Genomic DNA, 22318 nt, shown 5'->3' with positions numbered 1-22318 from the left:
ACACTGCACTACTGTGAAGAGGTTCCTGTCATTTTAATTAGGTTTGCCATGAAAAGCAATAACTTCAGCTAACCACTCTACCATCTTCCCCCACCTAACCCAGCCTCCCCTCACAGGAATACAGCACAGGAACCCAAAGGTCTTCCTCCCCACAGTCCTCCCCATTTCTATTACAGGAAGACATGTCACTGAATGCACTTAGGCTCCTTCATACAGCATGGAACAGAATGAATAAAAATATTTTTATGAACAGTTGTGCTATTATCTCAGTGTGGACGGAGTCAAGGAGATAGAGGCAAAGGCTGGGTGAGGCCTGAGATCTCTCAGAGATCAGAATTTGTCCAAGGGTCAGGGAGCCCGCAGTTCACCCAGAATGAGGGCTATGTCTAACAGATCAGGGGTTAGGATGGTCTAGGCTGCAAGGTTTCCTCAAGTGTATGTGTGAGGATGGGACAGCTAAAAATCCATTCTTCCTTCCCCCACACCTTCCCCTGCTCCCAGGTAGAAGGTTAGGGGGTCACAATTCTCTCAAGGTTTCATCTGTGGCTCCCAGAGCTTTGTGCAGGCAGTGAGTGGACATAACCCCCGGTGCCTCCTGGCTCCTTCCCCTAGCTCAGGGCTTTTCTCCGCCTCTGAGCACCAGGGCCTGCAGGATGTCTGAGAGTGACACGATGCCCTTGACCACATCATTCTCATCCACTACTACAAGTCGGTGAACCTGTGGAGAGCAGCAAGGGAGAAAGGGGTGTTTAGCGCTGGCTTCAGGGAGAGCCCTTCAAGCCCTACCCTCCTTGCCAAATCCCCAATCTCAAGGCTGACCCCCCAGCCCCTTTTGAGTCACTGGCCCCTCTACCTCTGCCTCCACCAGCCTGTTGATGATGGTCTCCAGCGTTTCATGCAGGTAGCACTTGAGGACGCCCTCAAAATAATGTGACCGATGTTGCAAGGCTTTGGTCACAGACACGTCTAGGTTGTTGTAGGTCTTTTCTGCTGCCAGATTCTGGGGGGAGAGGGGAAGGTGCTTGCAGAGAAGCAAGGGAGCCAGCCCCCAAATCCTGCGCCCACCCAGCCCCAGAGTAATTTAGGGCAACTGTCAGTTATAACCACAAGCCATGCCCAGCTCATTCAATTCTTTTCAAATAGGACTTGAAAGCTTAGAAGCTTCTTAAAACCCTGAGGTCCCAGAAAAGACTCTCTTCTTTTCCCTCTCCACATTCAACATGCCACCTCCTTCCCTACCTCCCAGCCCCTCCGCAATCACTCACGATAACATCGAACTTGGAGTAGATGTCCACCACACGCCCTAGGGGGACAGAGGCAACTCAGCAAGGAGGATCTAGCATCCAAAACTCCCCCTGCCCACAGAACTACCCTCCTGACTGAGCTGAGGTGGCAGCTTTTCCCACAGCCAGGCTCCCCTGGGGCCCTTCCTCTCCTGCTGCCCAATCTCTCACCTTTTTCATCCACCACAGGCAGGGCAGAGACTCGGTGCTGTACAAAGATACCCAGAGCCACGTAGACAGGGGTGGTGGTGCGGACCACAGCAATGTTGGCGTAGGTGCCAATCTGCAGCTCTTCCAGAGACTTGGACATGAACTCTGGCTTGGGGAACTCAGTGATCTGAGAAAGGAACCATCATCTTGATTTTCAAGGCCCCCCATACCACCTTTGGATACCCAACTGAGTAAAAGAAGTGAAAACTGGGCTGAGGAGCACTTACAAACAATTTGAGGAACTTGAGGATGCGCTTATGGGTGAGGATGTACAAGGTGTTGCCCGATTCTGGGTCAATAACTGGCAGCCTGTGAATCTTGTTTCGAATTAATGAAGAGACAGCATCAAACAAGCTGTGGGAAGGTTGGGGACAAGGATAAGTTCCATGGTGCTGGGACTGAGGGTGGTTAAATAGCTTCTTAGAGTGTGTTCATAAATGGAAAACTGGTGACTGGGGGAGGGGAGAGGGGCAAGAGTGCTCATGTGTGTGTTTGGGAGGAATGTCTTTGCTCTCTTCTGCCCCTGGATCTTTGGGTGGCTAGCCTTTAGCCATGCTGATGGCAAGGCTCTTTCTCTCCTGAACAAATGGGTAGCTAGAACTCACCTGGCATTAGGGGAAATGCAGACAAGTGGTTTAAAGGAGTCCTGCAGGTACACCTCTGAAGGGAAAAGGAGATTCACAAAATACCACCATGGAGGACCATTTCCCAGGAAACTTTCCATCCCTTTATCCTTTCACACCCCCCAGTGCTCTGCATACCTCTCCAAGTTTCTATCTTGTGTTCTTCCAGCTCATAGATCTGTACCTGGAAGCAGAAGCAACAGAATTTGAGACTTGATCCCCTTGCTTCATAATAAACCCCTTGTGGTTTGCTTGGAAGAAAGGAATGAGAATGAGGGGCTTTGAGCAGGGACAGTGGTTTTGGTTACTGGGCTAAGGCTCCTTACCAAGGCTGACTTATAGTAGCGGTGCAGGATATTGATGAAATCAGTGATGGTCAGCATGCCTAGAGGCCAAGACAAGAGCTCTCAGCGCTGCTCGAAGCTTTTCTATGTGCCCAGCACCAGATGCTAATAATACTGTGTTCCAGAAACTTTGCTTACCTACAAAACTTTGTTTCTTGCTATCCCACAAAGGGGCAGCTCGTACACCGTTAGTCACCAAAGCGAAGAAAGCTTTTTTCACCTGTAGCCAAAAGAGTTATATTCACAAAGGGAAATTCACAGGTAGGACTTTAAAAGAACAGGGGTCGGGTATGCTGGGGAAGACATGAGACTAACCCTATAGAAGGATGAGGATATTACCCTAGGGATGAGATAGGATGAGAGGGATTGAACCAGAGGCTCCAAAGAAAGGAGGGAAGGAAAAAGGATGTCACCCACCTGCAGGGAAGTATCAAACACAACCAATTTGGAGCTTGTGGGAATCAGATCGTAGCAGCGATGAGACTTCATGAAGGAAGTATACACGCTATTGTTGGATTCTGGGGTCTCTGCATAGGGTGGGATAGTTAGTAGCTTCCTTCCAAGCAAAGCTCACAATAAAAAAAAAAGGCAGAAAATACAACAGGTGTTGTAGTTGCTCAAATATTTTAGAGCACGACTTTTTATAAGGCCCTCTATTTTATCTGTTTTGTTCCTACTGTTCCATTAGGAATAACCCCTTAGAAATCATTTCATCCAATCTCCCTTTCCAGGTAAGACTATATCTATAGATTCCTTAGACAAAAGATGGCTGACTAAAACAGAAAGTCTATAATATCTTTCACTAACCTGTTCTAATCTAAAAGGTTTTTTCTCATCTTTAACTCAAGTTTTTCCTTTCATATATTTAGCATATTTTTATTTATCTTTTCTCAATTAAGATGTAATTAAGCTGCTTAAAATTCTTCTTCTAAGAACCACAGATGAGAAAGTCATGGCCAAGTTGGGCCATTTCAGATCAACATGAAGCTGGAGCCCAGTGCTCAATCAGCCTGGCCAGAAACACCCTGACAGTCCAGCTTGGGATGACCTGTAAATGAGAAATCATCCCATCTGCTCTAGACAAACAGGAGACCCTGGCTGTGCTTACCTTTCCAATCTTCTGATTTTAATTGCTTGCTCTAAACTGGAGAAACCACACCCATAATAATAACCCAAATATGTTCCTTACGATGCTCTGTGTACTTAAAAATACTATATCATCTAATTCTTCCAACAAATCTGTAAGGCAAATATTGTCCTCATTTTTCAGATGAAAAAGGTAGAACAGATCATTAAACTGCTCAAGTTCACACCATCAGTACGTGAAATGCAAAACTCAAACAGATCTACCTGATTCCAAAACTCGCGAACTTAAAACTGATGTCCCTGGGGCCCATTTCCCTAAAACATCCCCACCCAGAGATGAGACCTCTCTTAGCTGAATATTTTGGTACTTTTTTGCTGCTTTTTGATTTTTCAATTTTGGGAATTATCTATTATCATCTAAGGAAGATGAGAATTTTTTGTTCTCTTTTCTACCAGGACCTCATCACAAATATGCACAACCCATCTCCCCCCATTCTTCCAAAAGTTAAAATATAATGTTGGTTACATCAATATTGAAACAATTTTGACTAAATATTCATTATTCAGAGCCAAGCCAAATAGTAAATTTGTATTTTTTCTTTCTTTCACAACTTTATTTTCCCTGGAGCTAATAACTGTCTTGTCCCTTCACTTGTTTAATTTTCTATGTACAGTATTTATTACTAATTCAATCCCTAAACTCCTCACCAATTCTTTAAACCTCCCTTTAAGAAGTTCAGAAGCACGAGGTAGTCTATTACTTTAAACTACACAAAGAAGTCTCTCTGGAGCCTTCTGACCTGCTCAAATCTGGGCTGGTTTGCCTGGTGTGCACTGCTGGCATCCTGAGATCTTCCACTTCCTTCATCACCATCAAGGGGACTCCCTTCACGACTCTCCTGTACTGGCTGTCCTTGTGTCCCGTATCCCATGTTTTCATCTGACTACTCCCTTGTTTTGGTGAAGCACATCTTCCAGCTTCCTGAGAAAGGGTGCATGGGAGGTAAGTTTTTTGACACCTTGCAGCCTGCAGATATCTTTATTCTACACTTATCTTTGATTTAGAATTTGAATGGATACAGGATTCTAGGTTAAAATTTATTTTCCTCCAGGATGTTGGAGGCATTGTTCCATTGCCTTCTAGCTTCTGGTGCATTGAAAGTCCCAGGTAATTCTGAGTCTTTTATGTGACTTGTTTTTTCCACTCTGGAAACTCAGGATCTTCTCTTTATTTCCAGTGTTTTGGTATCTTATGGTGATTGCTTTGGATGGGTCAATTTCATCCACTGTGCTGAATATTCAATGAGTCCTATCAATATGAAAACTAATGTCCTTCAGTTTCAGGAAATGTTCTTGAATTATTTCCTTGATCATTCCCTTTGCTCTGTATTGTTCTTTTTCTCTTTCTGTAACTCCTTTTATTTATACATTAGACTTCCTAGACTGACCCATTAAGGTTTTATTTGGGGTTTTTTGGGTGAGATTTATTATTGTTTTTAAAATCTCTTTTCTCTCCTCTTTTCTACTTCTTTGATTTTTTTCACTTCTTTGATTTTTAACTCTACGTCTCGTGGATTTCCTCAACTTGATATCCAAACCTATTTAGTTTTAATTTTTTGCTATGTATTTTTTAATCAAGATTTTATTTATTTATTTTTAGAGAGAGGGGAAGGAGGGAGAAAGAGATGAAGAGAAACATCGATGTTTCTCATCAGTACACTGATCAGTTGGTTGCCTCTCTCACACCCCCAAATGGGGACCTGGCTCATAACCCAGGCATGTGCCCTGACTGGGGATTGAACCAACAACCTTTGATCCGCAAGCTGACACTCAATCCACTGAGCTACACCAGTCAGGGCAATTTTTGCTGTATTTTTAATGTCCAAGAGCTCCTTTCTGTTTTCTGCAAGTTTAAAAAAATACTGTTAACTTGTACTTGTCTCATGGTGTTAATATATTCTTTATCTGAGTATATATTGTTAATTTCAAAGGTTTTCTTCTTTATGCATTGATGTTTCCCTCTGTCAGTTTTTATTTCTTTCATGGGGAATGCAGTTTGGATCATCTTAAAAAATTTTTTTTTCTTTTACTGATTCTAGAAAGAGGGGTTAAGAGGGAGAAAAAGCTAGAGAGAATCATTGGTGTGAGAGAGCAACACTGATCACGTGCCTCTTGCATGCACTCTGACTGGGGACGGACCACAAACCAGTCATGCGCACCCTGACCAGGAATTGAACCGGTGACCTTTTGTTTTGCAGGATGATGTCCAACCAGCAGAACCACACCACTCAGGACTTTTTTCTTTTTAAATCCTGACCGGAGGATATGCTTTTTTTAAAAAAAAGATTTTATTTATTTATTATTAGAGGGGAAGGGAGAGAGAAAGAGAGGGAGAGAAACATCAATGTGTAGTTGCCTCTCACACACCCCTATTGGGGACCTAGTCCACAACCCAGGCATGTGCCCTGACTGGGAATTGAACCCACAAACTTTTGGTATGGGGGGGATGCTCCAACAAATTGAGGCATCTGGCCAGGGTTGGATCACCTTTTTTTTTTTTAATGTTAGAAGCTTTATTTAGATGTCTGATAATACTTGGTTTAAAGGTAGATTCAAATCATTTTAAGAGTAGAGTTTTTAAAGCTGATTGGAAGCTCTAAGTGTGTAAGTGAGCTTTACTGACTGTGGCCATTCAGATGGGGAACACTCAACACTTAGATTTGGGGTTTTTTTCCTCAAAGAGCTTCTAGAGAGAAAGATTACTCATTCAAGGCCATGCCTGGAGGGTGAACTCTTTTCTGTCAGCATTCCGGAAACAGGAAGGGGAAAAAGGACTGAGGCCTCAGTACTGTGTATAGTTCACTTCATGCTCCTGTGTTTAGTACACTTCAGTCCTCAATTGGGCCTAAGCCTCTCTTCCAGACCTCCAGTCTTTGCCAAAGCTGGAAAGGGGAGTTGCCCAGCTGTACTCAGTGAAGGAGGGAGTCTCGAAATCTGACTGCCTCTCAGGCCTTCAGTGCTTCTTGGCTTTCCCCATGGCTAGTTTATAATTCAGCTTTTTCAGGTCTGCCAAGTCATTTACTATTGTCTGTCTGCTTTCCAGCTTCCAAAAACTCCTTGCTATTGCCTCCTCGCTTATTCTTCCTATCTTAGGTTTGTACCTTTTAAAAAAAAAATCCTTTATAGTTGTTTTAGTGGCTTTTTGTGAAGGAACGAAAGTAGATGCATGTATTCAATCCACCATCTTTAACTAAAAGCTCACCATTGTTTTTCAAATTTGAAAACCCAGATTCCCAAGAACAGGTCTTTTGACATAAGTTTAAGTAAGACACACTACACTGGTACTTAAATATTCCTATTTTAGGTTACAGGCCTACAAACATATTTGATTTGGCTTTCCCAGTGTTTTAAAAATAAATCAGTTCCCAAATTTTAAAAAAATCTGGAGATTTACATACAAGTCCAAATTTTTAGTTTCTTTTCAAAATCAGAAGATCTGGTAAAACTAGGTCTTGAATTCCAGAATAGTAACAACTGACCAGAACTGGGCAGTTGTTGGCTCCTTTTAGATGCGACAAGATCTACTGGTTGCTGTAGTCACATGCACCCACCACTGCTTGGTCCATGCAGACAACATGAGTTTTGGACCTCTGCCTTGGTGTTAATGCAAATGTACCCAGAAACAAAACAAAACAGATACCATGTGGCAGTACTCAATTATGAAGAGCCATCCGGATAATTAAAAACAACACTATAATAACTTTTTTGGATACCAAAATATAAACAGAACATTAAAAAATTCTCTGGAAAACTCAAAGACCCTTAATAATATGTCCCAGGATTTCAGCCCCTATTTCAATCCTCTGAGAAAGTGGGTACTCTTAATGCTATAATGTGTCCGTAGGAGACTTAAGTGTATCCCTAGGCAAATCCTTTACCAGAGGTGCCTGTAAGTTCCACCTCTTTTTAGATGACTGGGAGTTGGACCATTTCACTCTAACCAGGTATTTGGGCAGGTGCTGGAGTTGCCTGGATTTTAGAGTTTAGTACCTCTATTTCTAGATTAGTTGTAAGGGCTTTTGTGGCCTTTCTATAATTTCTCATGTACACTTAGTGGCTTTAGTGAGCCTGCTGGATAACAAAATCCCAGTGGCATTACTTCTGGGCTACTCATAAAATACCAGGGACTTCTAAAGCCTCATTAGCCAGCCTAGAGTTGACTGTGGAAGTTTCCTATACCTCCAAAGTTTCTCTCAGGTGGTTTGAATATTGAAGATATTGACTATCCCTACCCTGCCCAAGATCTATTCCTGGGTGACCTTGTCAAATTATTGTTCCTGGTTTGTGTGGTTTTAAACATTGTCTAGCCCAGCTTTGATATTTCCAGGGGGAACTCTGGGAGAGGTTCAAAAGCAACTGCTGAAATTGGCTATAGCTTTCATTCTGTTTCCTTTCTTCAGTACACTTACCTTGAAGATGCTCATTTTCCAGAGCTGGGGAGCTATCCAAAGAAGTGACCTGGAGAGACAAGAGAAACAAAGATTTAGCCTATCCTAGGCTCTATCCTTTTTAGTCTAGCATTAGGAGAAGGGCTGGTGAAATGACAACTTCCTTTAAAGTGCTATATTATCTCATGTAATCTTCATAACAACCCTGAGATAAATATTATTGTTAGCCTTATTTTCACAGATTAGGAAACTGAGGTTCTAGAAATATGAAGCAACTTGCTCAAGGTCATATGGCTGGTAAAGGGGTGGAATAGGGATTTGAACACAGATCCGTGAGGTTCCAAAGCTCATGTCCTTATGCACTGCCATGCTCAGTTAAACTTCAGGCCTTAAAAGCTGCAACTAGAGAATATGAACTTAAGCCTGCCCTCACAAGATTCTCACTGGTCTACTTTATAAAATCACAGAAGCCAGAGATAACACTGCTTTCCCCCAAACACTCACTAAGCATAACTGTAGGCACTGGAATCACAGGCACATGTCCTACCATTGGGGGCGGGGTCCAACAGCTGACTGTCAGAGTTAAGGCTTGAATGACTAAGGGATGGATGAGCAGCACGATGTTCTAAAATGAGGGACCTGAGTCCTCTCAGCGCCCTTCTGAGGGGAGAGCTGCCACAGCTTGGGGGAGGCTGGCTTTCCAAGTTTCCTTGTCTGTGACAATCTGAGATTAGACAGTGCTTTTTTTTTAAAAAATATTATTCTATTTTTATTTTTATTTATTTTTTAAATTATTTATTTTTAGAGAGGGAAGGGAGGGAGAAAGAGAGAGAAACATCAATGTCTGGTTGCTGGAGGCCATGGCCTGCAACCCAGGCATGTGCCCTGACTGGGAATCGAACCTGCGACACTTTGGTTCGAAGCCCACGCTCAATCCCCTGAGCTACGCCAGCCAGGGCCGACAGTGCTTTTAATACAGAGAAACTTTTGGAAATATCTCCATGCTTCCTCAAGTGGCAACATTTGGAAATTTTATTGTTATCTAAAAACCCAGGAGGGGTCATACTTTTCATCCATTGGAATCAACAGTTTGGCTCTATTTGCTTTAGGTACTATCCCCAAACTAACAGTCATACTTCACCTACATAACTGCTGTAGTGAGATGAAGTTAAAGGCCTTGGCTTGAACCTGGGAGGTGGCTGGTAAGCAGGGTCAAGTTGGCAGGGCAGCTCTAAACTTCCCTGCCCCAATGGGCCAGGGTGGGGGCAGAGGGAGGGGATAATCTCCCTCTCTGGGCTGCATAAGATCATCAACTTGGCCTGGCATTTTGGCATGGATATCGGAACAACAGCCTCATCACTTACAAGTGGAAGAGAGGGCTGGCTGCTCAGTGGGAAAGATACACACGTGTTATGCAACAGTCTCACAAAGATCTATGTACACAGACTCAGAAAGTTATTTGTAGGCATTATTGTATCCATCATGTACTATGTACATACAGCACTGTGATAGTTATTTTGTTTATTATCTATCCAAATGGATGATAAATTCCTGAAATTTATCTTACTCTTCTTTGTATCCTCCATACCATCTAACACAGGGTTTTGCATATTGTTCTATTTTTCAACTTTCAAATTGATAATGATAGTGATGCACACTGATATGAACAAAGACCTAAGACTAAGTTACAGAGAGAAAAAAGAGACTTCCTGCTAAATAGTTATGCAGATACCTACAGAAGAGAGTCAGACACAACTGATTATGACTTTATCTTTTTGCCTATCTCTCCACACAGGGGTGGGGGTAATTATGTCCATTCACCTCTACATTTCTTTCTTTCTTTCTTATTTTTTAAATCCTCGCCCAAGGATAAGGTTATTGATCTTTTAGAGAGAGAGAGAGAGAAAAGGAGAGAGGGAGAGAGGGAAGGAGGGAGGGATGGGGGGGAGAGAGAGAGACAGACAGACAGACAGACAGACCGACTGGTCACCTCCCATATGCGCCCCAACCAGGGATTGAACCTTTAACCTTTTGGTGTATGGGACAACATTCTAACCAAGCCATCTGGCCAGGGCTCCCCTCTAACTTTTAGTAACATAGGAGACCTGAGAAAGTACCACAGTACTACATAAATTCAAAATATTAGTACAGAGACTCAGGCTAGATCTGACACTTAAGACACACAATTTCTTTCAAGCTCCTGATCCACATTTTCAATCGTTTCTACACAACCACAGGTGTTGCAGGTTCCTCGAATGCTTCAGTATAAGACAAAGCAGCATCTGTCCCTCCAACCCTACTATCCTGGCTGTGGTTCCCATATTTGTTTTTTGGCACTGCTCTCCTCCTAGGTGCTTAAGAACTGCAGGCTTGACTCCTCCAAGAATGAGCTGGGCCAATACATCTGCTAGAATTACACAGCAGGGCATGACCTGACTTGTCCTTAACATCTGTCAGCTAAGCTGGTATGTCAGAAATGCCTCAAATCCGTCTCTCTCCTTTACCCTTTCACAGCTTTAAGATAGGCTTTTATCTTTCACTTCAGCAACATTCTCTAAACTGGTCTCCCCACCCTCAATCTATCTCTTCTTCAATTCTTCTAAAATGCTGTCATCAAGTTCTTTTACCAAGCAGCTCAGGTTTGGGACGGACTTTCATCTTCAGCAAGTAGGAACTCACTACTTTCTGAAGTAGATCCATCCATTTACAGAAAGCTGGTAAGAACATTCTTAAAGCACACTCACTGCCTTGCTCATAAATCTTCATGGGTTCCTTTATTACAAAACAAGGATCAAACTTAACGAGGTATGCAATATCTTCAACCTGACTTCAGCCTACTTTCACAGTCTTTTCCCCCACTGTGACCAAAATCCAAAACTCCAGCATCATTAAGCCACTGGTTCATCCCAATTTAATCTTTACACACCCCAATTTTTATGCCCTTGCCCACACTGTTTTCTTAACCTGCAGTGCTCTCTCTTGTGTTCGCAGTAATTTCTCCCTCCCCTATGCTTCCACAGTCCTTTGTTTGCATCTTGTTAAGAGCATTTGTTACAGTCTAAACAATAGCGGTCACTGGCACACCCTCACCCTTACTTCAATTAGGCTATTATCTTTTCTTGGAAAAAAAAAACATTAGAGAAACATTGATGTGAGAAACATGGATAGGTTGCCTCCCAAATAGGCCCCGACTAGGGATTGAACCCACAATTTAGGTATGTGTCCTGACTGGGAATCAAACCCACAACCCTTTGGTGTATGGGACAATGCTCCAACCAACTGAGACATACTGGCCAAGGCATGGCTGAACATTTTCAAAGCAGGGGTTTTCATTTTCCTTCTTTTTAACACAATTTCTATCCCAAGAACCTAATCCAGTACATAAAGTATGAGGGTTAAATTAGAAAAGCTACATAAAAAATACTTTGTAAACCATGGTACATTTATGAGTAAAAACTGGAGTGTCACTTTGAATTTATGAAATCAGGTCTTTTGCTCAAAATTCTCTTAAACTGTAAGAACTGACTCCCTTGCCTGGGTGACCAATTGCAAATCACTTTACCACTTTCGTCTATTTTCTTCTTTATAATCTGAGTGACATTACCTCTCTGCAGGTAGAGAAAGAATGCAGTACAATAATTACTCCAGGCAGGTAACTGACCCAAAGGTGAACCTGCAGCCTGTACAAAAAACTACAGTAGCGGATAAAAACCAAGACAGGAAGAATTACTCTGCATGACAGAGGATAGATACATGGTTAAAAACTCTTGGAGAGGGAAGTGAATGAGAAGGGTTCCAGAGTGCTAGAAGTCTTCTGGGAGTGAGGGTGGGTCCATAGAGCAGGCGGTCAGCAGCATCTCAGGAAGGGTAACAGGGACCTGCCACAATGGTCAATGCCTGCTCGCCAAGAACGAGTTATGCCAACATGCCTGGTTAGATTCGCAGAGGTGGGCATGACCGAAAACTTGCCCAGGGACACTGAAGCCTCTACCACTGAATGATCCCTCCTGCAGGGAAACCCACAGTCTTATTAAGGGAATGGGACCTCCCTGGACACCCTGAGGCAGTATGCAAGTCTTTCGGATGTCCCTCCTGCCAGGGATCACACTTAGGACAACCGGGGCCAGGTGCTAACTGCAAGTGGGGATCCCAGGAAAGCCAAATCACAACCTGAGGCGCCTGCGGTACTACGATGAAAGGAGTCTCGAGATTGACAGGGTGTGCGCGGGACCCAAGAAGGGAGCTAGGTATCACTTGTCACTACCCGCAGGGGCTGGCAGTACGTGGGACCGAAGGCAGGCACAGCGCGGCCCAGTCGCCGGAGGTGAGCCCCACAAAGGAGCAGAGGGGCAGGGTCGAGGGCAGGACACCCAGCTTCTCGTTTACTGGGCACAAGCGCCCGCCCCTGCCCAGGCTTCCCAGGTCCTAACGGGGGTCTCGGGCTCCACAGCGCCCCCCGCCGCCCTCCCGCGCTTCTCACCGTCTCCATTGCGGGAGGCGCCCGTTGGGTGCGTCCGCTTTAGGAAGTTCGCCGGGAAAGCGGAGGAGGCCTCGTCCCACATCCGGTGCCGCGACGCCACTTCCGCCTACGTCAGGACAAACGCCAGCCAAAGGCGGAAGGCGCGGAGTTCGCTTTTCCGGCGCGAAGTGGCCTGGTAACCGCCCTTCCCTCGGACCTCACGTGTGGGCTGACGGCGAGGGTGACTGGACGGAGCCGCTTGTTATTTAAAATGTTCTTTTTTTATTTGTCGTTTAAAAACAAACTTGGAAGAAGCAAAATCCAAAACTTGCCCTTTGCCTCTTGCAACATAAATTATGTACAGTTCAGAATGATCGCTGATACAAAACATGCCAAGGACAGGGGCGCTGGGGGTGGAGGGAGAGAGGGCGCTTTAAAAAGGGGAATCATTTCATCCGCTGTTACGAAGGACCAACCTTGCTGTACAGGATACACACAACACAAAATAAAGTCTTCACGGGATTCACACTTGTCAGCGATTTATTTTTTAAAAAGGGGGAGGGTCCTGGAGGTGAGGGGAGAAGACTGTAAAGGGGAAAAACTGAAAATTGAGTATGTGCAAGTGTAAACCAACCCAAAATACAAACACGGGGGCGGGAGCAGGGGAGGGAGTTCTGATGCAATTATACAGGCGGGGTACTTAAAAAAAAAAAACAAAAAACCAACAACCAAAATTCCAACCTTGTAGCTTGGGTCTGAGTTAGTTTATATAAAAATTAAAAAGTGTATAAGGTTTCTTCACTAAATTCTACAGGACTATTGGATACCTAGCATATGCTTACAAAGTCTGCCCCCTCCCCTTTACCAGTCCCAGGGCCCAGGCCCCAACCAGAGCCTGACTTACAGGAGTCAATCTCCCCCTCCCTGTAGCCTAGACCTTTTGCTCTTGGAAAAGAACGTCCAATGGCTTTGGGGGCAGCAGCCCAGTCTCCCCACTGTCTGATTTAATTACAGTGGTTTCTGTGAGTGTGGAGGGATGTCATTCTCTTAAACATTTGCAGCTTGAAACAGTTGAGGAAGCAGCTTAAAAAAAATCTCCCTACCCCCATCAATCCGCAACCCCCCAAATTCAAAAACAAAACAAAAACAAACCTAAAATCACAACAGCGACCATGCTCCCCCTCCAGCAGGCCCGCCCATCCACCACCAACCACCAAGCCCATTCTTACACTCCAGACATTTGATTTTTGAAAATATTAATTACAAAATGCCCTTTGCCCACAGCCCCTAGGAGAGAACTGCATATAAGTTTCATCTTCACCCCCATGGCTCCCTACCACACAGGGGTCTGGGGCCTCACCCACCCCCTGATCTACCCCTATCCCAGGAAGAGGTTCAACTGCAGCACAAGCTTGGGCAGAAAGGGAAAGGAAAGGGAGGCAGGGAACCCATCACCCTCTGGCTCCCCCTGGGGCCAGCTCACTTTTGTGCGTTATAACATAGTCCAACTATACAATAGGGTGGGAATTGCCCAGCCTCTATACCCCCACCTTACAGCAGTCACAGCCAGGGGGTGGGGAGGAGGGGGTGAGGAAAAGGGCGGTAGGTTGGGTAATGGAGGGGGCCCCCCCACAAGGGGAGCTCCATGTGTCCGCCCCACGCCCCCCTACCATTTATAAACTGGTTTTGTAAAAAGAAAATAGATATATTTATATAGAATATATAAAGCACAAAAATTAGTAGTTTTACATTTGCTCTCCCCGGGGATTGGGGGAGAGGGGAGGGTTCTCACCTCCAGCCGGCTCCCCCATGCCCCACAAGACTATGTACAATCCCATGTATAAATAGATAAATACCCCCCACCCTCCCCGCGCTGACACTAAGCTCCCCACCCCCACATCACCACCCCTTCCCACCAGACCAGCAGCAGTTTGGTGACTGAGGGAAAGTGGGAGCTCCGGGCCACACCCTGCCTCACTGGGTACGGGCATGCCACTCAGGGATAGCCCTCACCCTACCACCCACCCGCCCCATACAGGGGCTGGAGGGCAAATGGGCTCATGATGGGGTTGGGAAAACAGGAGGGTGATATCCTGGTCCTAGGGTTAGCACATCCCTCCCGCCCCCATGTCCAGATGGAGAAGGAAGTCCTAGAGCAACTAGGGGCCAGTCATCCCCAATCTTCATCATCATTAGCCTCAACCACCATCCCATGCCCAGAATTAAAAACAAAGATGGATTTTTTGTTGTTGTTTTTTCTTCCTCCTCCTACCCCCCTTCCACCCACTCAGAAGAGGGCAGTGAGGTGGGGGAGAGGGTTGGGGCAGTAGGGGGCTTGGAGAGGGTCTCACATTTCAAAACAGCAAAAAATCCAACACTTAAATGAGGTAGGTGTGGGTGCGGGGTCTCCTTGCCCGGCTTGCCTGGCTTGCCCTCCTGGGCAGCTGGGCACCTCTTTCCCGTTCATGTTGCATTTGTCAGAGTGGAAAACAAGGAAACAAAACCCATAGAGAGACAGAAACACAGAGGAGAAGAGGGAGACAGAGACAGATTGAGGGAGGGGATGGGGGTGAGGGTGGGGGCAGGACCCGGCAGGCAGGGCCAGGTGTGGGACCCGGCCTTTGGGATTGTCAAGCTTAGTCAAGTCTCTTTGCAGCCTTGAGTTGGGCCGGAGAGGTCGGTGGGAGCAGCAGGGCTGTGAGGCCCGGCCACACATCCTCCTCCCCCCTCCCTGCTGCCTCCCAGATGCTTCTGGGTAGTTCCCGGCCCATATCCCCCTCAAACCTGAGATGCCCAATGGCTGCTTCTGTCTGGCCCCTCCTGGAGCTGGGGGCAGAGATGCCAGCCTGGGGGCCGGTGGCGGGAAGAGGGTTGTCCCTGGTGCCCAGGGTGGGCTTGGCCTAGGGCCCTCTGCCCCAGCCTCCTGCTCCAGGGGCTCCGGTCAGCCGGCAGCCCCAGCCCTGGGTCCTGGCTCTGGCCGCTACCTCTCTTCCCCCTCATCCCTTTCAGGGAAGAGGATGGGGGTGGAGGGACTCCCCTGCTTGGTAGCCTCAAAGCTTTTTAGTTCATCCATTTCCGACAATTCCAGGCTCCACAGTGGCAGGGGATCTTGTGCTGATCATCCTCAAAGTCAAACTGATAGTCATAGGTCAGCTGTTAAGAGAAGAGGGCAGAATCAGTACCAGCCCCACCAGAGGAAGTGGAGAGGACAGAGATGACCAATTTGAAGGCAGAGCTTGGCTCTGGGGAATGGTAGAGAAGAGAGAGCTGCTTTGTCACTCACTCAGGATATTTCCTCTCACCTCCTCTCCTTTGGGGATTCGCCGGCTGGAGATGATGATGATTTTATCCTCCTTGTCAAATGTTACAACTTCCGCCACACAGTTAGGGGCACAGGAATGATTAATGTACCTAGGCAGTGGGACAGAGTCAGGAATGCCAGGTGACTGAGTTGGGACGATTTTGGTTCTTTGCTGGCTTCCTCCCAGCCTATCACCCTCAGGGACCTGTAAATCCATCCTTCCTAATTCCTCTTACCTGGCAGGACCTCCAGTCAACGTAGCATCAATTACATGCTCATTGTTTATCCGGAACATGTAGATGCCTCGATTCTAAAAAGGCAAAAGATGCAGAAGGGGCAAGAGCTTCAGAGAATGATCGTGGTGTGGTGATGGGATCAGGTAGCAGACTGAAGCAATGAATGGGCTTCGTTTCTTATTTTCCCTTTCTCCTGCCTCTCACCTCCTCCTCCCAGTTTCCCTCCTGCTGCCCGACCCCCATCCTGCCCCCTGCTCTTTGGGTGAGCATAGACCATTCACCAGCCCCCGTCAGCCCATACCTGCTCCTCATAGATTTTCTCCCGCCGGTTGGCCACCTCATTGCGAATGATGGTGCCAATGTACTCAATAACCATTGTGTGCTTTTCTAGGTCCTTGGCTGCATAGAGGCCCAGGCCCTGGATGCGGGAGCGAGCCAGATACACATTGTTCTTCCACTCAGTGCGCAGCCGCCGGTACTGAGACGACTTGGAGTGCACAAACTGCTTGCTGTATGGGGTGTTAGTCTCGCCTGTGAAGGTGCTCTGATATGCCTTGGACATGCTGGTGCTGTTCAGGGTGTGGGGCCTGGGAGGTGACACAGTGCATGACAAGACAGCTCTCCCTTGGACCAAGCATATACCACCCGCCTCCTCCCTGGGATGTGCAGCATGCCAAGTGAGGGGCATGTGCTGCCTTGGGAATGGAGTGGAGGCATCTGGGTCTTGGTTTTGGCGAGGCAACAACTAGCTATGGGGACCCTTCCAACACTCTGGGTGGCACAGAGAGCCCAGGATGGGGGGTGGGGAGTGGAGGGAAGGGAGGCACCAGTTCCCCTACACTGAGCCCGCTCTCCCATCTCCCTGCCTTCTACCACCCTCCTGTCAAACCGTACTCAAGGCCAGGCTCCTCTGGGAGGAATTCCCCAAGCAGCCCAGGCCTGGAATTTAAGCTCACGGTTTGCTGAAACATCTGAGCCCTACCTCTTGCACATACTGGAAGCCCTGAAAACGGGGCTGTGTCTACCACATTGGACTGGACTTGAATTAAAACTGGCTCTGAGTTCGCAGCCGAAAGGTGGTACCCTTCCCTTTCTTCAGACCGCACCCTCCTCCATGTGACACTGGGCTTTGCGCGGACGGCTCAGTGCAGGGGAATGACTGCTGCCCAGCAGTGTGCCTTTTCACCACCCCAGGGCACCGGCCCAAGTCTTCCCCATCCCAGAGCAGTGGTTTTCAAACGTTTTTTAACTTTTTTATTTAGCAGAAATCTCTTTTTCCTTAACAAAATGCTATTGGAACTCCAATGCATAACCTAGATGAAAACGAAACTCTTCTGGGTGAACTCAATTTGAGGAAGGGGGAGTCACACACAAGGAGGGCCAAGTCCTGCCCACTCATCTGCGTGTTTCAGGGCCTTCCGGAATGCACAGTTTGAAAACCACTGTTGTAGAGCATCAGGGACTAGGGCTGCCTGCAGGACAGTCTTGATGCTCTACGACTGAAGGCCTTCACAAAAGCCCTGCTACCGTGAATTCTGCCTCCCCTCTACCCAGGGACCAAAGTTAGGCTACTGTGGTACACAGAAGCAACAGGAAACCACAAGTCAACATGTAAGGCTCTGGTCCCAGCTGTGACCTTTGTCTAGTCACTTAGCCTTTCTGGGTCTTGGTTTTCTCAGCTGTACAATGGGGGTCATACCACCTGCCCTACCTACCTCATAAGGTTGTTGTGAGGATCAAATGAGATAATGGATGTGAAAACGCTTTGAAAAAAAAAGTATAAAGTGCTATACAAATTTAAGGTTTTATTATTTCTCTATTATATTTCTAATTATTTACTTTCGAAACCAACTCAGCCTGGGAAAGGGAAGGTGACCCTAGCACTCATGGGAGTATCACAGGCCCCCTGGGAGCAAAACAGGAGAGGAGGGAGGTGACTGGCTCCCTCATATACTTCGTACAATCTCACCACTGCCTACCCAGAACCTCCCAGAACCAGCCACTCCCAGGATGCCCGAGGTAAGTCTGTCTTAGACCCCAGGTCAACCCAGGACACCTGAGCAGGTTGTGGGGAGAGGGAAAGGGATACCCTAGTAATGCCTGCATCCGCTTTAATCAGGAGGCCTAGAGTAAACCCCCAGTTTCTACAAAGGAGTTCTAATCTGTAATCTCAAACCCTCAATTGGCCAGAGGGTCCCCACCAACCCCCACACCCACATCCCTTGGCCCCAGCCCTGCAAGCTCACCGTTTGTAGTGTGTGAGAATTTTAGGCTCTGATCGGGCACAACCGGTAGGGTTGATCATGAGTGGCAGCTCCATCAGGGGGTGGCGTCCATAGCGGAATAAATAGTTTTGACAGCTCTCCACTCCAGGCAGCTGTGGGCACAGGTCATGCTCACTTTAGCCTGAGCACTTCTGGAGGCAGGACCGAAGTTCTCAGTGCCCATTAGCCCCCAGCCCCTCCTTACTGATTCGGCTATGCGCAGCACAGCGTGCACCGTCAGCCCAAAGAGCTCCTCGCCTTTCAGGTACTCGGGGAAGAGCCGCAGCATGTCGGCCTCTTTCCTCATGGCAGCCACCGGCTCAATGATGCGATTCCACACAGCTAAAAGGCAAGGAAAGGGAGGAAACCTTAGAGGGAACTGCTGTGCAGTAAGCCCAGCCCTCACCTTGATCTGGAGCTACAGTTATTTCCTGTAGCCTGCACACCTCCCTGTCACTCACGGCCTCTCAGTCCCACTCTCCCTCCACAACCCACACTTCCCACCTCACGGGGCATCAGAGTGCCTTGAGACACAGAAACATGAATCAGGTCCAGGAGTCCTGGCATAGGTCATGGGCCTCGCAGAGAGCCAGAACAGGCATGCTTTGACATTGGGAAGACTTGGGTTCAGGTTCTAGTATTCACCATGGGACCTTAAGCCAAATATTCAAATCTCTCTAAGATTCAGTTCTTTATGTATGACCTGGGCATAATACAACTACTTACCTCAGAGGGGTGTGGGAACAAAATAATCTATATAACTCACTTAGCTTAGTTTGTGGCACACTTCTAAATGTTCACTAAAAGGTAACTGCTTTTAGTGTTATTTTTATCATTAACACTAAAACTAAGATCAAAGGAATATTGTCCAGAAAAAAGCAACCAAAGGAAACACACAGTTAGGATCAGGTTGGGTGAGCCAGATGATAAGGTCTCAGGACTGTGCCCTTTTGTTCCACTGAGGACAGGAAAAGGAGCCAGAATGAAGTTAGACAGGCAAAATCTCTTCAATTACAAGGGAACTTAAGGTGAGTAAGAGAGGCTAAGACACTTTTTCTGGGGATCTTCAAGAGACCTCTGCCTATCCAAGGTGGAGAGAGGAAGATCACTCACAAAGACCCTGCAGGCCCAATGTCAAAAAACTTCGTAAAGGTGGTTCCGAGAGAAACTCGCCCAACCCCACATTAGTGTTTCCAGAGCCCAGTGCTCACCCTGGGGAGAGGCGTCGATGAAGACCAGGTCCTCCAGGCCCTGCTCGATAACTTTGATTACGAACTCTGGCCGCCCGTTGTTCTCACCAATAGAACAGCGATAGCAGCAGCGGCGGTTGTTGGTGCGGAGGCTCCAGTAGATGCGTGTGGCCTCGTAGCCCACGGGATAAAGAGCAGTGGCACTGTGGAAGTCGGCCATCTGGTGAGGAAGCAGCTGTCCAATGGCGTGGAACACAAGGCCCCCTACCCGGAACATGTGCAGGCGCTCTCCGCGCTGGATGATGCTGGCGATTTGCTTCACCTCATCCCGCTCGATGTAGACCCGTCGGAAGACAGCAAAAGAGCTCAGCTCTTGCTCACAGGGCCCTTTGATCTTATGCATTGGACACAGCATAGTCTTGTCCTTAAAAAACATGCACTTGGCGCGGATGGCGCAGGCAAAATGGTAGACATTGGGACAACGCATGCGATTGCAGCTGCTGGTGGCACCGGTACGCTGGCACAAGGAGCACTTGGTTAGCAGTCCTCGGTGCAGGGCCACCTCCACGTTCATCAGTGCCCCACCCTGGGTCTCATAGACCTCCGTGGACCACAGCGCACAGTTCAGGTGCACCCACAGGTCCAGGTCCAGGTTCAGCAAGCGCGCGGGCCCATCGGTGGCCCCATCACCCTCCTCATGACAGAAGCAGCAGCGCCGCATGTCCCGAGGCACCTTGTCAGGTCGCAGGGCTGTGCCAAACTGTTCCATAAACTCTGCCACTTCCCGCTCATCCTCCTGCTGCCCACCACCCTTCTGGATGGTCAGCAGCAGCCGCAGCCGCTTCCAGCGCACCCCTTTCCACTTCTTGAGCCGAGGGGGCCGGGAATCTTCACCTTCTTCAGGGGGCCGGGCTCGGGGCTTGGGCCGGGCAGATTCAGGGGATGAGGCCAGGGGCAGAGGTGAGGGGACTGGCGGCTCAACTAAAGGTTCAGCTGGGAGCTCAACTAGAGGTTCAGCAGGCGGGCTGGCAGGAGAGGGTGCCAAGGGGGATGGGGGAGGGGAGGGTTCTTCAGGAGGTGGGGCCGAGAGCTGTCGAACGTCCAGGTTAGAGACATTGTAGGTATAGCTGTGTTGGGTGGGTGGCTCTGGGGCAGGGCTCTCCTATGGGAGAGGGGCACAAGCCCTGTATGGTTAGTGCCAGCCCCTCACTTAACCACCCCTCCCCCCTCCTACCCAGATCCCACTCTCCCAGAACTCTCTCTGCTTTCCCCGCCCTGCCCACAGACATAATCCCTTCTCTCTCCCAAACCCACCTGTTTCAGGAGGCTCAAGATGTCTAGCTGGCTCTTGAGAGTATAGCCAGGCAACACTGCATCGAACTGCTTCAGCCAGTCAGGGCCAGCTTCTGGGTTCTTGCCTCCGAGACCCTTCTCCTTCCCACCTGCAGGAAGGAGGGGTTAGAGTCTCCTGCCAGAATCATTCCCCTTAGGTCCCAAGGTGTTCTCCTGCCACACTCACCAGGGCCCTCAGCTTCCCCCTTCTTAGGCTCAATGCCTGCCCGGGCAGGGCTCTCTGGGAACAGCACCTCATAGGAGTTGGGGATCTTCATGCTTAGCAGCTCTGCCACGGCCACCATCACACCATTCAGGTTCTGCCGGGGGGTGGGGGGAAGAGCTGTATTGGCAGGGTGTGCACAGGGAGCACTACCACCAGCTTGGTGGGGACAAGGACACCTAGAGCACAACTCTCCAAGCGGCTGGTCAGTTCAGCCCCTGTGCCGCCCAGCTCTTCTTGTGCTTGCTTTATAGTGGTCTTGCCCAAAGTGCTGTGAGCATTAAGAAGAGTTCCACAAAAAGGGGCCTGTGGTAACTAAGTTTAGGAAATGATACACACTGTACCCACAACCTGAGAGATCAGCTACACATTAGCAAATTAAAGAAACTGAGGGGGTCTGGTAGTAAGGAGCCTTGCTTTGTTGTTTTAACTGGGACTTCCCATTTTCTTTGACAACAAAATACTTAAAATTTAAGAAAAAAGCAATCTCACTGAATGTGACGGGGACATGCTGTCTGGTCGCATTATATATTCTCCTTATTTGTTGACTTATGTCTTTACCACAGGACTGTGAACCCCCTGGAGGCAGGGACTCCTCACACTCCACATACTCTAATCCCACAGCCATTCGCCCAGGTTTTCACACATAGCAGACCCTCAGTACACAGTTCTGAATGACTGTATTTATCCAGACTAGCTGCAGGGACCGCCCTCTGATTGGTATCCACCAGGCCTCCGAGGCACCCCCAGGACACACCTTTGCTGCAGCAGCAGAGACCGTCAGCATGACTGACACCTCACTTCCTTTGCCCTTTTCCCAAGTTGTGGCAGGCAGTTTCCCAGGGGCCTCCAGGTCCAAGGCCCCATAAGGTTTGGTATCTGGGAAGACTAAATGAGAAAGAGGGACTTGTGTGAGCCCCAGCTGCCCCTCTGCCCCAGCTCTGACAACCCGGCCCAGCCTGGTCCATGTTCAGGGCAGCCCCTACCTGGAATGCTGGCCCGAGGAATGATGGGGATGACAGGGGAGAGAGCCCGGTCTTCCTGCTCCCATCGGCCTGAGCCCAGCTGAGGGAAACGAGGTGCCTCCTCCCCCAGGATGCTCTCAGGGGATGAAGCTGGCACAATGCTGTCAGGAGAATCACTGTCCTCATCGCTCTCCATCCTGTGGGCCAAAAGCAGACATTTGTTGCTACAGCCCTGCAGACCCTCAACATCCCCCCCCCCCACCCACCTCCAATGTAGAGATAGTAGATATGCAGCCTTACTTAAAATCTGCCATTGGCCAAAGGAAAAAATGATACAACCCATCCCCTATCCTC

The 22318-nt window shown here is 48.0% G+C and overlaps 2 protein-coding genes and 1 long non-coding RNA gene across 13 annotated transcripts in view; all 3 read right to left on the bottom strand.

The window, feature by feature from the left end:
- Positions 1–14: 14 nt before the first annotated feature.
- Positions 15–12583, bottom strand: PRKAG1 (protein kinase AMP-activated non-catalytic subunit gamma 1). 3 transcript variants are annotated; one of them, XM_028531829.2, is made up of 13 exons: positions 12475–12554; positions 8016–8064; positions 4347–4528; positions 2878–2987; positions 2599–2680; positions 2443–2501; positions 2255–2300; positions 2099–2153; positions 1721–1847; positions 1455–1620; positions 1266–1303; positions 854–1000; positions 15–718 (listed from the first exon to the last, which is right to left on the bottom strand). In XM_028531829.2, the coding sequence occupies exons 4-13, from the start codon at positions 2947–2949 to the stop codon at positions 614–616; spliced, it is 897 nt and encodes a 298-aa protein (XP_028387630.1). In that variant the 5' UTR covers positions 2950–2987; positions 4347–4528; positions 8016–8064; positions 12475–12554; the 3' UTR covers positions 15–613. The 3 variants fall into 3 exon arrangements, with proteins under 3 accessions (XP_028387630.1, XP_028387632.2, XP_028387629.1); XM_028531831.2 differs by lacking the exon at positions 4347–4528 and having other exon boundaries at positions 2878–3029; positions 12475–12583; XM_028531828.2 differs by lacking the exon at positions 4347–4528 and having other exon boundaries at positions 12475–12583.
- On the bottom strand, positions 4627–5209 carry LOC118499095. The gene is made up of 2 exons (XR_004901608.1): positions 4834–5209; positions 4627–4795 (listed from the first exon to the last, which is right to left on the bottom strand). It is a non-coding gene; the product is annotated as an uncharacterized LOC118499095 (long non-coding RNA).
- Positions 12584–12975: 392 nt separating the features above from the next.
- The window catches only part of KMT2D (lysine methyltransferase 2D), a 40059-nt gene continuing 30716 nt past the window's right edge, over positions 12976–22318 (bottom strand). For 7 of the 9 annotated variants that reach the window (XM_036019091.1, XM_036019097.1, XM_036019098.1 and 4 more), the window contains exons 45-56: positions 21986–22161; positions 21757–21887; positions 20964–21096; positions 20759–20886; positions 19466–20606; positions 18460–18596; positions 18237–18367; positions 17706–17753; positions 16292–16577; positions 15991–16064; positions 15756–15864; positions 12976–15606 (exon numbers count right to left, since the gene is read on the bottom strand). In XM_036019091.1, the coding sequence (XP_035874984.1) occupies positions 15514–15606; positions 15756–15864; positions 15991–16064; positions 16292–16577; positions 17706–17753; positions 18237–18367; positions 18460–18596; positions 19466–20606; positions 20759–20886; positions 20964–21096; positions 21757–21887; positions 21986–22161 (2587 nt within the window). In that variant the 3' untranslated portion in view covers positions 12976–15513. The remainder of the gene's footprint in view (positions 15607–15755; positions 15865–15990; positions 16065–16291; positions 16578–17705; positions 17754–18236; positions 18368–18459; positions 18597–19465; positions 20607–20758; positions 20887–20963; positions 21097–21756; positions 21888–21985; positions 22162–22318) is intronic. The other 2 variants (XM_036019096.1, XM_028531824.2) reach the window with 1 other exon arrangement.

Source organism: Phyllostomus discolor, chromosome 2 (assembly GCF_004126475.2).
Source record: "Phyllostomus discolor isolate MPI-MPIP mPhyDis1 chromosome 2, mPhyDis1.pri.v3, whole genome shotgun sequence".
Taxonomy (NCBI): Eukaryota; Metazoa; Chordata; class Mammalia; order Chiroptera; family Phyllostomidae; genus Phyllostomus; species Phyllostomus discolor.
This window is presented reverse-complemented; position numbering and strand designations above follow the sequence as displayed.

Coding starts and splice junctions, on each gene's coding strand:
- PRKAG1 (XM_028531831.2), bottom strand. Junction 2,301..2,442: donor GCTACTATAAGTCAGCCTTG/GTAAGGAGCCTT, acceptor TTCTGCTTCCAG/GTACAGATCTATGAGCTGGA. Junction 1,001..1,265: donor ACTCCAAGTTCGATGTTATC/GTGAGTGATTGC, acceptor CTCTCCCCCCAG/AATCTGGCAGCAGAAAAGAC.